This window comes from Vigna radiata, chromosome 11 (assembly GCF_000741045.1).
Source record: "Vigna radiata var. radiata cultivar VC1973A chromosome 11, Vradiata_ver6, whole genome shotgun sequence".
Classification (NCBI taxonomy): Eukaryota; Viridiplantae; Streptophyta; class Magnoliopsida; order Fabales; family Fabaceae; genus Vigna; species Vigna radiata.
This window is the reverse complement of record NC_028361.1, coordinates 16,063,737-16,085,081: the sequence shown is the minus strand read 5'-3', so window position 1 is coordinate 16,085,081 and position 21,345 is coordinate 16,063,737. Positions and strand designations below refer to the sequence as shown.

Below are 21,345 nucleotides of genomic sequence, written 5' to 3'. Positions count from 1 at the left end.
ATATACATGTATATATTGAATGAAGTGTGAATGATATAATAAATTAGTTAAATGAAATATATCTAGTCTATATATAAGTTGTAATTAGGTTTAATTATTAATTTGTTTTTATTTTGGAGGAAGACAACATAATTTTATTTTAAAAAAAAGATGGAACTTGACTTCATCAAAATTTCAAGGCTTAATACATCCATTGGTCTTCATATTTGTGTGCAAATCTCATTTTGGTCTTCAAGTTTTCAACTGTTTCAATTAAGTCATAATTTTTGTAAAAGTGAACACATTTTACCCTAACCGTTAAGTTGTCTCAAACAGCGTTAATTGATGCTGAGATGATTTTTTTTTTTAGGCTTAATCCCTCTCTTGGTCCTTATGTTTGTGTGAAAATCTCAGTTCGGTCCTCAAGTTTTGAATTGTTTCAATTGGGTCATAATTTTTGAATTGTCGACAACGACGACATTTTTTAGTTTGAGAGGGAGAAAAGGTGTGAGTCGGGGGGTTTGAGGGTTTGAGGGTGGAGGAATTAGTAAAATGTGATCAGTGATTGGAAGGAAAAAGAAAGACCATAGCCACGAATTTAATGATTTTAAAACATAAAAAAAAAAATTATAGTTCGGTTCAAAGTTAACGCCGTCTCAATACACTTAACGGTTGGGGTAAAATGTTTGAATTTCATAAGGACTTGAGGAAAAAGTGTGATAAGTGATTGGAAGGAAAAAGAAAGACCATAGCCACGTGGATTTAATGATTTTAAAACATAAAAAAAAAATTACAGCTCAATTCAAAGTTAATACCGTCTCAATACACTTAATGGTTGGGGTAAAATGTTGTAAAATGTTTGCATTTAATAAGGACTTGAGGAAAAACTTGAGGTCCGAACTAAGATTTTCACACAAACATAAGGACCAAGGGAGGAATTAAGCCTAAAATAAAAAATTCATCTCAGCATCAATTAACGTCGTTTGAGACAACTTAACAGTTAGGGTAAAATATGTGCATTTTTACTAAAATTATGACCCAATTGAGACAGTTCAAAACTTGAGGACCAAACTAAGATTGACATACAAATATGAGAACCAATGAAGGTATTAAGCCCAATTTCAAATATAAACACTACACTAATTTCAAGACACTTTCATGTAAAACTAACATTTACACATGTTAATAATAATTACACGTGTTCGAAACATTGTCACATGACACTTATATGTTTACATGAAATGACAAGAACTTCACATGACAAAAAGGGCTTAAAAACATTAAAAATAGATGAAAAAAATAAAAATAAATAAATTAATAAATATCACGAACTAATACGTGACATATACAAAAATTACCTAAGTTTAGGACATGTGTAAAGTCAATCTAATGGAAATTACTTAATTGAATTGTTTTAATAAAAATTAAGAATTAATTAATAAAAAAGAACAAAATTCAGTAATTGAAAAAAAATTAGGAAAAAGTGAGGATTTTAACCTTAATTAGTTAAATGCATATTCACAATGCTAGTTCTTAATATTAATTAAAAAAATATTATTATTTTTCTATTTTAATAGAGAAATAAAAAAAAAGTTGGAAGTTACGTTAAGATAAAACGATACATATAATTAATGAAAACGCGTGACTGAGATGTACATTTATATCTTGAAAAGTATCATTATTTTTCCATTTTTAATAAAGAAATAAAAAAAATAAAGAGAATTAAAAGTTACTCGAGAGTAATCGACACACATAATTAATGAAAGCACATAATTGAGATATATGTATGTATTGAATAAAGTGTGAATGATAGATGTAATTAGTTAAATGATATATATTGAATTTATATATAAGTTTTTATTAGGCTTAATTATTATTTTGGTTCCATTTTGGAAGAAGACAACATAACTCTATTTAAAAAAAAATCGGAACTTGACATAGTTAAAATTTCAAATATAAAGACTGCACTAAATTCAAGACAATGTCATATAGAATTAACATTTACATGTGTCACTAAAACTTTCACGTATTAAAAACATTGTCACATTACACTGATACTATTATGTAGAATGACAAGAACATGAAAAGTAACAAAAATAACTTTAAAAAAATGAATATAGATTAATAAAAATTAAGAATAAATAAATCAAAAAATATCACAAACTGATATTTGACATATACAAATTTATTTAATTTTAGGACACGTGAAAGTTAATATATTGGAAATTACCTAATTGAATTATTTTAACAAAAATTAAGATTTCAATAATATAAAAAGAACAAAATTGAATAATTGAAGAAAAATTAGGATAAAATAAGGATTTAACCTTAGTTAAATGAATATTCATAATACTACTTCTTTATATTAATAAAAAATATTTTTTTTTCTATTTTAATAGAGAGAGAAGAGGTTGAAAGTTACGTTAAGAAAAAACGCACACATAATTAATGAAAACGCGTAGCTGAGATGTACATTTATATCTTAAAATAAGTATTAACGGTAGATGTAATTAGTGAAATGAGTCTTGGCACCATTATTTCTTAATTATAAATATAAGTATTATTATTTCTCCATTTTTAATAAAGAAATAAAAAAAATTAAGAGAGTTAAAAGTTACTCAAGATTAACCGACATGCATAATTAATGAAAGCATGTGATTGAGATATACATGTATATATTGAATGAAGTGTGAATGATATAGGATTAAATATGTTTTTAGTTCCTATACTTTGAGGCGATTTTGGTTTTAGTCCCTCTTTCAAACTATAGTACAATTTAGTCCTTCAACTTTAGAAAACTCTGGTTTTAGTATTTTTTACCAAATTTTTTAAACTTTATTTGCTGTTTCAAGCACTTTACATTATAGCATTTGGATTGTTTACACTGTTTGACACATTTTTGCTTCAATGTTAACTGAGAAACGCGTTTGAAACAACAAATAAAGTTAAAAATCTTTGGTAAAAAGGACTAAAACCAGAGTTTTCTAAAGTTGAAGGACTAAATTGTACTATAGTTTGAAAGAGGGACTAAAACCAAAATCGTCCCAAAGTATAAGGACTAAAAACATATTTAACCCGAATGATAGATGATATTAGTTAAATGATATATATTGAATGTATATATAAGTTGCAATTAGGCTTAATTATTAATTTGTTTCTCTTTTGGAAGAAGAGAACATAACTCTATTTTAAAATATTCAACTTGACTTAGTCAAAATTTCAAATATAAAGACTACACTAAATTCAAGACAATGTCATGTAAAACTTACATTTACAGGTGTCACTAAACCTTACACGTGTTAGCAACATTGTTGCATAACACTGATATTGTTTCGTGGAATGATAAGAACTTAACATGTGACAAAAAGAACTTTAAAAAATTGAAAATAGATTAAAAAAATAAAGAATACATAAGAATAAATAGAATAAAAAATATCATGAACTAAAATGTAACATATATAAAAAAGTTACCTAATATTAGAGCTGGTAAAATGGGTCACAACCTGTGAGCAAACTCGCGAGGTTAAGTTTGAAAAAATTGTATTTTTTTATGTGAATCAGATTTTAACCCGACTCATTTAAACCCAGCTTATCCGGGTTGAACCCGTGGTGGGCCAGGTTGGCCCACCAACCCACCTACCTAATTTTATTTTATTAAAATTTAATTTTAATTTTATAAAAAAAATTATTATTATTTGTTGCTTGAAAAGATTATTTAAAAGTTTCATATTTTCAAAACTAATTAAACATGCCCATGTTGGGATTGAAATTTGAGAGTGAAATTTATTTAGATTTGAATTATAGAAAGTTTGTAAATTTTTTATTTAAAAAAAAGGTTTAAACCCTTTTTTGTCCCTAAGTTAAGTTCTGATGTTCAGTTTAGTCCCCGCTTTTAAAAATGTCAACCTTTAGTCCCTATGATATGAAAAATGTATCAAATCAGTCCTCATGACAACACTTAATGAACAATAAATCACAAGTTTTCATACCTAGGTATTCAATATTTTGTGATTTGTTAATGGAAGGTGTTATGAACAACAAATCGCTTAATGAAAAACTTGTGATTTGTTAATGGATATGACTGATTTGATACATTTTTCATATCATAGGGACTAAAGGTTGGCATTTTTAAAAGCGGGAACTAAACTGAACATCAGAAGTTAACTTAGGGACCAAAAAAAGGTTTAAACCTTAAAAAAATTGTAATTAAGTGAACCAACCCATTTACCCACCAACTCGTGGTGGATCAAGCCGAGTTCAAATTTTTTCGGCTCACTAATAAATGAGCCGGGTTGGGTTGACTCACTAAGTGATCACTTTGTGGTGGGCTGGGCCGAGCGGCCTGTTTTGACAACACTACCTAATATTAGGACACTTGAAAAGTCAATCTAATTAAAATTACCTAATTGAATCATTTTAACAAAAATTAAGATTTAATTAATAAAAAAAAGAAAAAAATAAAATAATTGAAGCAAAAATTAGGACTAAATGAGGATTTTAACTTTAGTTAATTGCATATTCATTATATTACTTCTTAATATTAATTTAAAATATTATTATTTTTCTATTTTATTAGAAAAATAGAAAAAAATTTGGAAGTTAGGTTAAAACAAAACGACATAGATAATTAATGAAAGCGCGTGGCTGAGATATACATTTATATATTGAATGAATTGTTAATTGTATATTTAATTAGTGAAATCTGTCTTGACACTATTATTTCTTAATTATGATTAAAAATATCATTATTTCTCCATTTTTAATAAAAAATAAAAAATTAAGAGAGTTGAAAGTTACTCTAAAGTAATCAACACGCATAATTAATGACAGCATACGATTGAGATATATACATGTATAAATTGAATGAAGTTTAAATTATAGATATAATTAGTTAAGTGATATATATTGAATGTATATATAGGTTGGAATTAAATTTAATCATTAATTTGGTTCTGGTTTGAAGGAAAACAACCCAATGCTCTTTGAAAAAAATTGAATTTGACTTGGTCAAAATTTCAAATACAAGGACTATGCTAAATTCAGAACATTGTCATGTTGAACAAACATTTACACGTGTCAGTAACACTTACACGTGTCGATAACATTGTCACATGACATTGATATTATTACATTGAATTACAAGAACGTGACATGTGACAAAAAGAACTTTTAAACAATTGAAAATAGAGTAAAAAAAATAAAAAAATAATTAAGAATAAATAAATTAAAAAATATCGCAAACTGACATGTGACATATATAAAAATGACCTAATTTTAGGACACATGTAAAGTCAATCTAATGAAAATTACCTTATTGAATCGTTTAAACAAAAAATAAGACTTAATTAATAAAAAAACAAAATTGAATAGTTGAAGCAAAAATTAAAAGAAAATGAGAATTTTAACCTTAGTTAAAATGTATATTCATAATATTACTTATTAATATTAATTAAAAACATTATTATTTTACTATTTTAATTAAGAAATAAAAAAAGTTTGAAAGGTATGTTAAGAGAAAACAACACACTGTAATTAATGAAAAAGCGTGACTGAGATGTATATTGATATCTTGAAGGAAGTGTTAATGGTAAATGTAATAAGTGAAATGAGTTTTAAGATTAGATAAGATGAAAATTTTATAAATTCATTGTCTTAAGATTTTCAGTTAAAATTAGTGTGTCAAATGTCTTATGTAAAGTTAAAACTCAAATCACATATATAATATGTCTTCAATAAAAAACTCTGATATGTTATTATATAGTGGTATTAGAACCGATGGTTCAGAGTGACTCATTTTATAGCCATAATGACAATAATATCATGACGATAATCAAATAAATTGTAAGAATGACCATTTAGATTTCTATAACTATAATAGTAAAGATATAAATAAATGTGCACTTAAAAAGAATATATTATATGAAAAAGAAAGTCACATTTGAAGAGAGTTTTTTCTATCTGAATTAAAATACCATATTAGATATAAAAACAAAATTAAATATTACATAAGATAAAAAGCCACAAATTTATTGTATTAAATTTTTAAATTAAAAGTGATATAAATTTTTTTATGTGTGTTGGACTAAATTCATCTTCTATTAAATGATTACATATATATTTTTTAGTTACAAGTGAAAATAATTTTATTATGTTAAGAATAAATTAGTTACTTTTTTATGATATATTTTTCTATTTTTTTATTAAACCGAATAGTACATCTCAATTTTTACTTTATATATTTTTTAATAGAGAAAAAAAAATGAAAATTTGGTTAAAAAGTATTGTGTCACATAATTAAGAAACACTTTGATGAAAAAAATAAAAATAAAATAATTAAAATAAGTGAAAAGAATAAAACAAATTTCACTAATTTTTTTAAAACTATTCCTCTCCTTTTAAATTATTTTTATGTTCTAATATCCTCTTGATTGATTTGGTGACACCCAAAACACCATTCACCTTTTGGATGTGGTAGATATAGATATATATTTTAAGATAAAAAGAAAAAAAAAATTAATGGTGTAAAAGAAAATGATGGATTATTATTTGTAGTATTATTGGGTGTCCCTCCCTGATGTGACTTTGGGATAGTAGCAGCCAGGCATTGCATTGCATCATTGCATGCAACCCAAGGCAGCTAAACACAGCAAAGGTGGGTTCAGAAACCTTTTATGCCCTTTCCATGTCAATGTCCCTAAACGGTAATGACACAGTACACCCTGCCCCTACTGAATTTCAGACAACAGTCCCTTCTCCAATCACTCCTCAGGTGCTTTTCACTTCCATTCAACTTTTCTTTATAATATATATACTATTATCTTCTTCATCAGTTCTGTAAAAATACATCAACTTTTCACTTTTTCACACTATTCACCCCTTAAGAACTTATTACTGCTACACCTTTTTTTACTTTAGAAACATGTTTAGTTTAAACATTAATTACTGCCCTCTTTCTTTCAAGATAAAGGGGTGTGTAAAGTTATAAACTTTTTAAACTTTATTGTTTCTGTCACTTCAAAGGTGGTAACTTCCATCGTTTTACATATACGGTTTATGGAGAAATTTATGTATAATACACACACACACACGCGGTTTCAGTTCATCACCTTTTTATTTGTTTTTGCTTATGAATTTATGTGGGGCCCAGTGGGGCTTGGTGATTAGTGAAAGTTTGTCTGGGAGTGAGTCAGAATATGCGAAATAAGAGAGAGAAAGAGAGAGCATAGCTGTTTCATTTCATGTTGCTTACACCCATTTCATGTCGTTATGTGTCTAAGGATTGGGTCCACAGTGCCGTAGGCCTTTCTCTCTCTCACACATCAATTTTCCGATTTTTGAAATTTCATTAAATGTTGAGAAAAAGCATTCAGCAAAATCTGGAAAAGAGTTTGAAGAGAGAAAAATAAAAATTAAATGAGAAAAAGAAAAAGAAAAAGAAACGATTGAGCAAAATGGGGTGTGTGTGCATATGTGTTGGTGTATCTGCATGACACCAAATCAGTGGAAGAGACTCAGAAATCCTCTACCTCAAAATTTCTCATTTATAAGCAAACCCAAGTTGGGAGAAAATATTCATATCAAGTGGCCATGGGGTTGGATTGAATTTCCCTTTTTCTTCCTCTCCTATCTCTGCTTCACAACTTTCTTTTTCATGGAAGTTTTCACCTTTCACCCTCTCTTCTCTATTTCTCTCTACAGAATTCAACTTCCCTTGCCTTTCACTTTTTAGATTGGGGACAAGAATTCAAGGACTCAAATTGCATGTGGGTTTTCCAGAATTCTCATGTTGTTGTAAGGTTTTTGACTCACTAGAGACCTTTTCCTATAAGACATGGCAGCACCTTTTTCTTCAGCATCTCTCTTTGGAATCAGAGAAGAGGATCAGAATCAGATGAAGCAGCAGCATTCCTCAACCACAACACCATCATCCTCATCAACTCCAGCTGCACCACCACCCCAGAAGAAAAGAAGAAACCAACCTGGAACACCAAGCAAGTATCTTAACAATTTTACACAGAAAAGAAAAAAAAAAAAATCTACTCTTCGGTTTATTGTTCATCAATTAAATGAATTGGTTTTTCTCACTTTCTGGTTTCATCTCTGCAAACGGTTTAATTTTCACACCACCCACCATTACAATTTTTTTTTTCCTTCCAATGGGCAATTCCTGTGTGGGGGTGGTGAACCCTAATCAATTCCTAACAACATAAATGAGAAATGGAATGTGGAGATTAAATGGCCGTGGTGTGTTTTGGAAACCTTTGGCTTTGTCTTCAAGCTTTCAGAAAAATCAATTGCTGGTTTCCTTTTTAATCCTGTGAATTTTCTAACTATTAATTAGTTGTCTGGTTTTATTTAATAAAGTTATTTATTTATTTATTTATTTATTGGTGGTTGGAATGGGAACAATGGATGCATGTGTGTGTGCAGATCCAGATGCTGAGGTGATAGCACTATCTCCGAAGACTCTAATGGCAACAAACAGGTTTATATGCGAAGTGTGCAATAAAGGGTTTCAAAGGGAGCAAAACCTACAGCTTCACAGAAGAGGACACAATCTGCCATGGAAGTTGAAGCAGAAGAGTAACAAAGAGCCAAAGAGAAAGGTTTATCTGTGTCCTGAGCCCACATGTGTTCATCATGACCCTTCAAGGGCTCTTGGAGACCTCACTGGCATTAAGAAACACTACTCTCGCAAACATGGTGAGAAGAAATGGAAGTGTGACAAATGCTCCAAAAAATATGCTGTTCAATCAGATTGGAAGGCTCACTCCAAAACCTGTGGCACCAGAGAGTATAGATGTGACTGTGGCACCCTCTTCTCCAGGTATCCACACCAATCCACATTTCAATCATCTTCCAAAACAAAAGTTTCTTTCACATGGCATTCTTATTGATGCAACATTCTAGTCATGCAGCAGAGAATTGGGAGATGACAGATTACAAGTTAAAATTAAGTACTGGTGTTTGGTTTGATTTAGGCTAGTTTGGTCTGGGTTAAGGCTTATTATTAGATTCTTCAATTGACTATAGTGGGGAAAAGGGCTTAGATGCTTTCTTCTTTTTCTATTTCAGTTTGGCTTCCTTCCAATTCATTCAGATTCTGTCCTCTCTTTCCCTCTCTCGTATGCTTTCCTTTGTCATCTTTCTCTTATATTTGGTACGTTGCCCAAGTGAACTGCAAGGAAACATCCCCCCACGTGAATAATCTCTGAAAATCATAAAAAAAGCATAACCCAGAACAGTTTCCGGCACAATAAATTATTATATCCTCCCAAACTACCTAATCTCCTTCAACCTCACATTTACCACACCCTCTTCTTCCTCTCTTTGATACACACAAAACAACATTAACCTTAACAAACTCCATTTCTGTTACCTTGTCTTAAGCTTACAGTTGTTGTTTTTTTTTTTTTTTCCATATTTTTTTCAGAGGTTCAAAGTTTTACTCGTGCACTTATCTATATCTATGTTTGGTGAGGAATTAATTTCTCTCTCCTTGCATACATGCATGAGTTGGGGGGTAGGAAATGTTTTCCTTTATTTATTTTCCTATTCACGTGCTGTTTTTTCTGTGTAGAAGAAGGGGGTCCTAGTGCAGTGTGGTGTTGTTAGGGCTTTTGTTCTCTTGTGAATTGGCTAGATGTGTTCAGTACTGTGTTCTCTCTTGCAGGTGCTCCTTTCCATATCATAACGTCAGGGCCTAACAAACTCTCTCATTTTCTGCTTCCACTTTTTCACTCTTTTCTTTGACATTATTTCATGTTAAACTTGAACAACCTAGTGCTCATGCTTGGTTCAGAACTGCAGTCAAAATAAGTACACATGAATACACATACAAACCAGTATATATATTTCACAAATTTGGTAGATTTTTGGAATTATTATAGAAACTAAACAGATAAGAACCACACAAAATTATATATATGTATATATGTATGTAGATATATATTTTGACGTTTTGACACACGTGTCTGTGAATTTATGTATATGTATTACCAGACACATATAGGAAAAATTTGAACCCGTTTGAACCGAAGCCTTAAAATATTTGATCTTGATTGATTGATAACTTGACTTTGGCAAAAGTTATACACATTCTTCAGTTCCATTCATTGGACAACAATATTTTTGAAAGGGCACATCTTAGTTAAATTTTTGTGTAGTCTTTTAGTCAAGTTTTGGTTAAGTTATTACACCTACATCGTTTCTATCTAAGTTGTCCTTTTCTCAATTTCTACACATTTTCTTAATCACTTGAAGTGTCATTCACATTGTTCTTTTCTTTAACTACTCGTTTCATAAGTACACGCAAAAATTTATCCTCGAGCTCATTATGATTTATTATTGTCCTTTATGTTGACATTTTCCTTTAAGTGATTTTGTTGTCTTTTACTAGGAAGGCCAAGTTCTCCAGCTTCTTGCAATCTGTGACTGTTTTTATACACAACTTTTTCTTGTGCAAGATTTTTCTCAAGTTGATGATTTCATGATATACTTATTTGTTTATTTCTTAAGATTAAATATAGTAAAACCCTTCTAAAATTCTTCCAGGAGTTCAACTATACATATATAATAAAGTTTAACCAAAATTGCTACAACTGTGATATTTTTAAACTGTTTCTTATTCCAATTTCTATTTATGATAAAAGGAAAGGATTGAGAAACTTAGCTTCTATTGAATTTTCCTCTTCTCTTTCTATTTTACCATAAATGAGAGTGTGGAGATAAGTACAAAAAAAGCTGAGTGTGATACAAACATGATTCAAACTCAATTATAACAATTTATTACAAAATGGCAGTTATATGAATACACCGACAATGTATAAAATAATACTTTTACAATGCATAAGGTCATCCGTTTCTCCATTCTCTAGTCAATTATTCATATGTTTTATTCAATATACATTTTAATATAATTTTTCGATGTTTTCTATAACGTCGGAAAGCCACTTTATTTTTCCTTTCAGAATATACATATATATATATATATCTATTTTCCAAGTGCTACTACAAATAATGATATATATTACCAAAAATTATAGATATAATACATGCAATATTTTTGAGATTTTTTACAAGATATAAGTGAAATGATTAATTGTTTGAGATATACATTGATTGCAGACGTGACAGTTTCATCACTCACAGAGCCTTTTGTGATGCTTTGGCACAAGAAAGTGCAAGAGAGCCACCTACTTTGAGCAGTGCCATTGGCAACCAACTATTTGGAAACAGTAACAACATGTCCTTAGGCTTATCTCAGAATTTGGGTTCTCAGATCCCTTCAATCCATGACCAAAACTCTCAACCCAGTGACCTATTGCGTTTTTGTGGTGCACCAAGGACTGGTCCATTTGACCACATTCTCCCACCAAACATGGCCTCACCCTTCAGACCCTCCTCACACCAAATCATGCAACTTCAAAACCCTCCATTCTTCATGCCAGAATCAAACCAAAACTACCATGACCACCAACAAGGTTTAATCTCAAACAAGCCTTTTCAAGGAATGATACAACTATCTGACCTCAACAACAGCAACACCCCTTCTGCCTCCAACCTCTTCAATCTTCCTTTTCTATCCAACCGAGGCCACACCCCCAACTACTCCGAGGAACACCACTTCAACCCCACAGAAGGCTCTAATTTCTTCACAGAAGGCACCATAATCGGCACCGATCACCAAACAAGCTCCGCCACTGCCCCTTCGGTTTTCAGCACCTCTCTCCAAAACACCACCAACATGTCTCACATGTCAGCAACTGCACTGCTCCAAAAAGCTGCTCAAATGGGTGCTGCAAGTTCCAGCACCAACAACAGTGCCTCCTCTCTTCTAAGAAGCTTAGCATCCAAATCTGATCACAGGCCACTCCTCAGTGCTGCAAACTACAGCAACATCTTGAACTCCAGCGTGCAAGAGATGATGAACCTTCCCGGCTTCGAAGCATATGATCATGGCATCACCAACAAGGAACCAAAACTCAGCGTTGGAGGCTCTGATAGGCTCACCCGAGATTTTCTAGGAGTTGCACAGCAACAACAACAGCAACGTGGGTTTAACTTGAGCTCTTTGGAAGCAGAGACAAACAATGCGGCGCCGTCAGGTCAATCTTTCGGAGGTGGAGCAAACTTTCAGTGAACAAGTACAATAAGGTACGTCGAAACATAAAGTTTCTCACCTTTCACAAATTCTTATGGTTCCCTGCATGATTACGCATAAAATGTCATACATATTTATCGTTTTCATTAATCATTATAATATATATTTATATACTTAAAATTGAAACAGTGTTTCTTATCTTTTATTTTGACATTTATAAAACATTTTTCTCCAACACCTGTTGTCGACTTCACAATCGCCTACAACTTTTGACTATGTAACATGTGAAAATATACTGAAATCAGTAGATTCCCTTTCCAAAGTGTCTTGCCTTTTCTGAAAATATTCCTTATATATAAATATAAATATATATTCACTGTATCTTTTATATTTTAATACTTTTTCTACTTTTCTTTTATTTTTTCTTATCTACGTATTCCAATCTACTCCATTTTGGGGTGCAGAGAGAGATTTAAACGTCTTACTTTACACTTCTTTACCTTTTCTCTCTCTCTCTTCGTTAGCATAGTGATGATGAAACTGTGAAAGAATAAGTTTGTTTCGAAAAAGAAAATGATGTTTGAGATTTTGAATATTTTGTTTGAGAGAAAGGGGCTGTGTTCTGATCCTGACATGTTGTCTTGCATGGAGTGGACAGCGATGTGGTGCAGAACTTTGTTTCTTCTATTGTCTTCTCCTTTTCATTTGGTTTCATTTTTGGATATTTTAGTATATAGGGTTGGCAGAGTCACGAGTGTCCTTCAACCTAATTGGAAGGGCATGGCTCAACATATCCATATCCATGCTCCTATCAACTTTCATCCTATTATTTTTCCCTCTCTCTTCTCTCTCTTTTAATCACCAAAATCAAAACATCAAAACCCTTTAATTAAACCTTTTTCACTACTCTTATAGTGTTAAACAAATTATTTATCAAACCACCTGTTATTTTTCTACATATTTTATTTTATACAAGGTTTTTTTTATGAAAAAAGCATTGTTTGATAAAATGATACCTTGCTTTTAATTATATCAATAAAATAGTAAAAAATATTTTTTTTAATTATGCTTAATATATTTTATGTGTCAGTTTATTAAACCAATTATACTGGACAGTTTTGAATTTTAAATTTCAGCAATTTAACTAATTATTTTGTTCATTACTATTTAAATTAATTTATTGAGAAGTGATGTTGTTAAAATGGATTAATTCTATTTAAGCAATTACTTAAAGCAGATTTGCCAATGTTGTTTTAGTTTAGTAAATGATAGTTGTATCAGCAAATCATAATTCGAGTATTGACAATTAGCATTAATTAAGATTACCCCATGTAGAAGATATGTGTAAAACAAATGATCTCAAGAAAATTAAAATGAACTTGGATCTCCTAATTAGGATTAGGGTTAAAGTGCAGCAAAATAGGTTTAAATGAAGTAAGAAGAAAAAAAAAACTATAGATAGTTACTACATAGTGAAATTGGCCCCTTAAAATGAAAATATATATTACATATATAATTTTATTATCAGCAAAGATATATTACATATAGTTGCATTAGACATTAAATTAAAAAATAAAATGCATAATGTCAGGGGTTCTTGTCATATAGTTATCTTTCCTTAGGAACTATTTAATGGAAAAAAAAATATTTTATGTTTAATTCTATACTTTTTTTAAATTAAGATGTGAAACTACTGTATGTGTTTTTGCAACTGACCACATTTTGTTATAATTTTTATTGCAAATCGTTTTTAACTATATCTATAACAAGAGAGAGGATTTGGAATCATATTTTTTTAGTCACGATTGATAAACTTTTAATATTCAATGGTTGATAAAAATACCTTAGGGTTGTCTTAAATTCATCATACTCCCAAAATAGGATCTATTTGTTCTAAAGTATATATATCTTTTATAATTGAAACGAGTTTCTTAAATAAAGTTATAATAAGTGTATAAGTTTTTTAACTCAATAAATCTTTATTCATTTTTTATAAAGTTAAAAATTTAGTTTCTGAAAATAAATTTATTTGTGTTAAAGATTCTTCATGTTAGTTAGATTTGATCTTATGCAAGTTCATATTGAATTAGACCAATCTCATATTATTGATATAAACATTGTGCTTAATCAACTTTCGTCATCTCATCTTAATATTACAAGTTGCATGAACTGTAAGCAGATTGCTCCAAGTTACTATGTTTTCTGTGGGTAAGAAACAAAGCTTTCATGGTTATGTGAAGTCTAATATCTTAGTATTTGCTATATATAACAATGTTTTTTTTTAGTGTGTGTTTATTATCCGACAGTATCCTAAATCTAACAGTTACAGTTGTTGGACTTTGGTTGCAGGAATGTGAACTTGATCCATTCATAAATGAGCATCTATTTGGATCTTCGGGAGCAGCATATTTGGAGTTTCTGTATAGAACGAGCTAGTTTCAAGATTTTCAAACAGTTGAAAATTGACTTCTTCCTTACATCATCGTACTTTGGAAAAGCTTAAAAAAATTGGTATTAGGATATTTCAAACAGAACTTGTTTCAAAATTTTCATGGTTAACTTAATTACTAGATTTTTCTATATATTATTAGACAATGCTTTTGATATGAATAATAGTCATATAGCTATATATATTATTTATAGTTTCAGTATTATATACTCTTTTAGACAGAAAAAAGAAGAAGAAAAAGTTATTGTTTTAAAGCCTCTCAATTCAGCAAAACTAATCTAGTGATCAGTCTCTTATTTATAAAAACTTGAACATCTAAGTCAACCAATTTGAATTTTTAAAATTTTTAATTTTGTAAATAATAGTTTTAAAATATATAACTATTTAAATGTTTCACATAACTGTCTAATCTCGCAAAGTTTTAGCATTTTTTTTTATTTTGCTTAAAATGTTATATAACATTAAGAATATAAATTTTTTTACTACCTTAGATTATTGAACTTCAAATGTCTGTTTTTACTTATTAAAAAAACAAGGAAAAAAAAACCAAAACATATAACCAACTTTATGAACAGTCTCATCGTTTTTATAAAATTATAATCATCGATAATTAAATAACTTCATTTTTTTTTTATCTTTTTTGCACCTACTATAATATCTCTAGAAAGTAATAGTTCTTAGCCTAATCAAACCTAAAAAAATTAGGCTTAGAAAATCATTAGTAAAGAGCTATTAGCTTATTATATGGAACAATGAAAGGAAGAAATTCTATTAATTAATGAAAACAAAAGTATTCAATATTGCATGATGGCTGTTTTTTCTTTCCTATTTTTCTATTCGAAATCCTTTGTTATTTTTTAAAACCTCTTAAGTTTTGTTTTTCAGAATTTTATTTGGTACATATTTTAGTAGTTTAATTATTTGGAATTCAATAATTGAAGGCACATATACAAAATTTATGCAAGAATAGAATAACATTCAAAGACACAGTTCTTAAATAAATAATATAAATCAAAAAGTTGTCCAATGCAAACGGAAAGTACAAAATAAAGAATATATGTATGCATAGTTTCGTATTAAATCTCTATTAAAAGATTCTTTCGGATTTTAAATGTGGATATATGATACATATACTAACCTAACTCATGGAGATTAGGCCTTCTATTAATATCTAAATTTTATAGTTGAGTTCTATTGTTTCTTTTTCTCTTGTATATAACAAAGGATACTTATATATGTTAACAATTTTTTTAACAATTTTTTGACAATAGACTATGTGTCACTGTTTTATTAGTCTGTTTATTTAAAACGATCAATTACAAATTAACATCTTAAAAAAATTATTACTAAAAATTGTTAAAAAAACATTTTCCTACAATAAATTGGTTTATAACTACTACATATACCACATTTGTGAATCATTTGGCAAATTTTGGTGAAAACTTTTTACTTGCTTTATTGTGGGTTATCTATAAACAATTTTTTCTTACTTTATTCTACTCCTTACGTAAAGCTACAAAATTTTCTTTTATGAAATTTTCTTTGCCTCTCAATTATGCGAGCATCTAGCTTTTCACTTTGAAAAATAGAATCTAGAAAACCATTCTAACGATGTATTATTTGCCACGGAAGATATATGAATGATGTTAGGTTATATTTCAAATCATTTCTACTTATAGATTTAAAAATATTCATGCACCCAAAATCTACTTACACTCAAAGGATAAAAGAACAACAATTGTGTAAACGTATACGATAATATATGTTGGAGATTTTATATTATTATAGATGAGATCAATTATAATATATATACATACATATACATATACATATTTTATGAAATTAAAGACTAATTTAATTTTGTAATATATTATAAAAATAAGAAAAAAATAAAAAAGTACATGTTCCATATGAATTTTTTTATATTATTATTCTATGAAATTTTTTATTGAATAGAGAGAAACCATGTATATGGACAAGAAGATACAGAGGAATGATGGGTTGAGGATATAGTCAAACAATGAAAATAATTAAGGCCATTCTAGAAAAAAGAGTGAGAAAATATTCTTCAAAGTCATCATAAGAAATAAACTTTAAGAATAATTTTTTTCGTAAAATCACTTTGTAAATTATAGTATTTATATCTAATTTATAATTTATAATTTAATTAATGGCTATGTTAATAAGAAAGTAGTAAACATTAAAAGATTGGTGAAATAAAAGGAGGGAAATATGCAATGTGATAATAGTCATATGGGTATCATGGCTTCCTGGCCCATCATAGAGAACCTTTGGATTTTACGACAAAAACATGGTTATATTATACTACTGAAATCACCACAATTTTCAGTTATCCAACCTTACATGTTATAAAGCAAAATTGAGAATATAACACCATAATCACAAAAAGAAAAATTGAGAAGTCAATAGAAAATCATCAACTGAATTCAAGCTACTATCAATTAAATCAAGAACACAAATAAGTTGAAAAATTACTATTCAAGTTGTTTATTTATATCTCATCGGTAAAGCGCTCATTTTTGCAGTAGAAAATAGGATAAGGTTTAGGAAACATTTGTTGAAATAATATAAGTATAAAATTAAATTTTATATTAGATAAAGATAACAAAGTTACATCATATAAAATATATTTTTTTTCATGTTGGACTAAACTATATATATATATATATATATATATATATATATATATATATATATATATATACTAAAACTATAAAAAAAAATATTATAAATATATAAATAATTAACTTTTGAATCATATAATCCACCTAAATAGAGTTGATTATATTGAATTTAAATTAATATTAAACAAAAAAGTTAACAATTTTTTTTTTGTCGACAAATGTTGATGGTTAGTTTTATTAGTAGAGAGAGTTGATCTTATAATTTTTTTCATCCTCCCTTCAGACTAACCTTATAAAATTTAAATATAGTAATTTTTTTCATTCTGACGTTAAAATAAAAAATAATAACTACAAATAAGTAATATTCGATAGAATAAATTCTTGATTTTTAGCATTAATTTAAGTTTGGTTTCTAAGTTGACATTAATTTAATTATTTTTTATATTTATTTAAATCAATATGATAAAAGAGACATTTCATCCTCTTTACCATTTCCCCTGAAAATTAACAAATAATTTACCATTTCTCTGAAACCCACCAAGTGATAATTTTTTAATATAAACAAAGGTAAAAATTATATATTTTAAGAGCATTTGATATGCTCCTAATTATGACAATAACAACATAAGAATAGTTACACAAACGCTCACTCAATTGAAATTAATTAATTGTGTTAGAGATTCATTTTTATCTTATTTTATATTATATTTTTATATTTTATCTTTAGCTAGATTGTTATTATTTTTTATTTATATTTTGGATTTAACTCATATTTCTTCTATTATAAAAAATGCCTTATGTATATATTTAATACAAGGAAGATTAATCTCGTACATAGTTTTTACTATATTCAACATGGTATCTAGAGTCAAGTTCTTTTGAGGAAAAAATTTATGTTATCTTTACTACTACACTCACCACTGCTGGTGTTGGTGCTATCTACCATTGTTGGTGGCATCATCGTTTATCGTTGTCGTCTACTACTGTAACTACTGGAGTTCAGTTTTGACCGATGATCACACAATTTTGATTGTTTCAACCAAGTGACCACCGTGTCATCAACGGTGCCTTCATCGGAGCTCATATTCGCTTTTATTGCCTTTTGAAGTTATGGATATGCTCCCTTTCCCGTTTAACTACAGGGGAGAATGTATCAAAGTAATCAATACCCTCCATTTGAGTGTAGCCCTTGAAAACTACACGAGCCTTGAATCTATCTATGGTCCCATCAACCATGTGCTTTGTTTTGTATACCCATTTGCAACCTATGGCCTCTTTGTTGGAAGGTAGAGTGGTGATCAACCATGTATTGTTGTGCTCTAGAGCCATGATTTCTTCTTTCATAGCATTCCGCTAGTGATCATGTTGTATGGCCTCTTTATAATCCTATGGATCGACAATACAATCTAGACAAAAAAACGAAAGCTTTATATGCAGTGGATAATTTATCAAAAGACAAGACATTACTAAGAAAAAGTCTCTTTTAACAACTCTTTTTTAACAATATTTGGACAACGCATATGTGGCACTTTGTGATTGGTCCGTTTCAAATATTTTTTTTTAGAATAAATTCAAACAGATCAATAGAATTGTGACACGTATCCTGTTGTCAAAAAGTTGTTAAAAAAGAGTTGTTAAAATATCATTGTCCCATTACTAATTGGGTATTTTATGTTAGTGGTACTATAAGAAAATATTTGAAAATCCTTTAGATAAGTTGACAGTTTTCTAACTCTAATAAATCGTCTAGGAGAGTTATTTTCATTTTCTACATGATCCTAAACATGTTCATCATTTTTGGTGTCATTGCCAATGGCAACAATAGTATGAGTGTGATCATCATTATACATAAATTGGTTATTAGATAAAGACATTGAAACATTCTAATCTTGGATAAGAGTAGATGTGATGACAAGAAATTCAGTTTTAGGAAAAACAACATTTCTAGAAATTTTAATATCAGGACTATCAAGATCATATGTAATGTAACCTTTTGTAGTGGGATGTAACCCAAGAAAGAGGTTGGACTTGGCATAGGGATCAAGTTTCTTCCTATTAACGTGAAGAGTGCTAACATAACAAAGGCAGCGAAAGACTCTCAATCTTGAAATATCAAAAGCATTATGATATAATTAATAAGAAAAAGAGTAGGCATTATGTTAATAAGAAAAGTAACATAGTTGAAGGCATATGCTCAGAATTGAGTAGAGATTTTAGAATGAAAAAACAAGGCTCGAGTTACATTTAGAAGATGTTGATGTTTCCTCTCAACTATACCATTTTGTTTCCTCTTGCCATTAGGTAGGTTAATGGTGACAAGAGTAATTTTTTTTATTAGAGCTTAAGTGAGTTAGAGAAGAGGAGACATGATCTGTTGCACCATAATCCAGAATCCAAGATATAATATATATAATACCTTTGTCTTCATGAGAGGCAAGGTTAAAAATGGATTTACTTGTATCGATGGAATTAAATATTACTAAAATGATTTGATTAGTTGATGAGACTTTTGTATCACTAGGAGGCTTGATAAAGACCACGAGAGCTTGATACTGTTGTTGTGTCAAGTGGACTTCTTGATCATTGGCATCTCCTGAAATATCATTCTTGGTATCGTGACTTGTAGACATGAGACTTTTTTTATTATGGAATTTATGGCCAGGAGGAAACCCATGTTTCTTGTAGCAGACTTCAATGGTGTGACTAGTTCTGCCACAATGGGAGCAAACCTTTTTACCATGTTTCTTGAAGCAAACCAATTTGTTGTGACCATTCTTACAACAATTGGAACAAGTGAAAATATCCACAACAACATGTTTAATTTCCAACCCATTAAGAAAATTATTGCTCATAACTTATCTTTCTTGTTGTATAACATTGGAAAAAATTTTCGAAATGGGAGGCACATGATCCATTAATAGAACATGAGACTGAATGCTATCGTCTTGTTCATTCAATCCGCAAAGAAAATGTAGTATTTGACTCATGCTTTCTCTAAAAAATTGTCGAAGTTAGTTTGCAAGAACACCTGATTTCACATGAACAGGTTGGCTCAGGAAAAAAGTTGTCAAGCTCATCCCACATTATACAAAACTTGGTAAAATACTCAACCACTGTTCTATCTCCTTGCTTTAGAGAAACAACTTCATTTTGTAACTTAGAGATGCATAGAAGATCTCCTTGGAAGAATCTTGATTTCTAGTCCTCCCATACGGCTTGGACGCTATCCATCCAGAGAATGTTGTAGCGTATGTTAGGAGAAACATAATGCATGAATCAGGAGACCACCATGTTGCATGTTGTCAAAGCATGGTAGTAATCAACGTCCTTTTGTGGCTAGTAACAGTACCATCAGTAAACTGAACCTTTTTTTTTTTTTTTTTTGCGCTCAAGACTGTGTACATGGGTTTACTCTAAGCATGGTAGTTGTTGGATTTAAGAAGAGGGGAAACAAGGGAGACCATAGGGGTTTTGCTAGGATGGAGGTATAAGAGGTTGGAAGAATGATTATGTTCCTCCGTCCTCATGCAAGATCATGTAAAAGAATAAACAAAGAAAGAAAGAAAAAACAAAGAAAAGAAATAAGAGAAAAAAAAAAGGATTAGAGGTGCAAAAGAGCTCTTAAAAAGAAGAACTCTAGTACTATCATAGAAAAACTGCAATGAAGACTCTATAGATTCTGTTCGTGTAGTAAGTAATATGTATGTATTTTTGTGTGCATCATGACAAAGTAGAAGAAACAATATCAGACTTAGAAAAAAAAGAAGAGAAAAAAAAGAGACTTTAAAGCTTTTTTGAATTATTATTATTTGAATGAAAAACGTATAAAAGAAAAGCAAACGTAATATAAGTAAATAAATAAATAAATAAATATATATATATATATATATATATATATATATATATATATATATATATATATATATATATTCATGTAAACGATACGACGGTGCATAATAAATATGTAATAAAAAAGTAGTTGGAAAAGAGAAAAGGTTTCACGTGAAAAACAAGACCTCATGTAGGGAAAACAATGTAATTCCACACTTCTTCCTCACAAATCTATTCTCCTTGATGGGATGGCAGATGGAGCTAATCCCGCAATCCCTTCTCTCTTTCGTGCTTCAAAGGGAATGCAACAAATCCATTCATATTGCTCTCTCTCAAGC

General features: G+C 29.4%; 1 protein-coding gene across 2 annotated transcripts; it reads left to right on the top strand.

The window, feature by feature from the left end:
* The first annotated feature begins 7,345 nt into the window (after window positions 1–7,345).
* Window positions 7,346–14,702, top strand: LOC106777784 (protein indeterminate-domain 5, chloroplastic). 2 transcript variants are annotated; one of them, XM_014665538.2, is made up of 5 exons: window positions 7,347–7,571; window positions 7,678–7,970; window positions 8,410–8,806; window positions 11,107–12,135; window positions 14,432–14,699. In XM_014665538.2, exons 2-4 carry the CDS (start codon window positions 7,811–7,813, stop codon window positions 12,119–12,121), a joined length of 1,572 nt encoding a protein of 523 aa, XP_014521024.1. In that variant the 5' UTR covers window positions 7,347–7,571; window positions 7,678–7,810; the 3' UTR covers window positions 12,122–12,135; window positions 14,432–14,699. The 2 variants fall into 2 exon arrangements, with proteins under 2 accessions (XP_022643150.1, XP_014521024.1); XM_022787429.1 differs by having other exon boundaries at window positions 7,346–7,970; window positions 14,412–14,702.
* The last annotated feature ends 6,643 nt before the right edge of the window (window positions 14,703–21,345 follow it).

Bases quoted from the DNA above. Each gene is read 5' to 3' on its own strand.
- LOC106777784 (XM_022787429.1), top strand. From the start codon at position 7,811: ATGGCAGCACCTTTTTCTTCAGCATCTCTCTTTGGAATCAGAGAAGAG. The intron at 7,971-8,409 runs GCAAGTATCTTA...GTGTGTGTGCAG, and splicing joins AAACCAACCTGGAACACCAA to ATCCAGATGCTGAGGTGATA. The intron at 8,807-11,106 runs GTATCCACACCA...CATTGATTGCAG, and splicing joins TGTGGCACCCTCTTCTCCAG to ACGTGACAGTTTCATCACTC.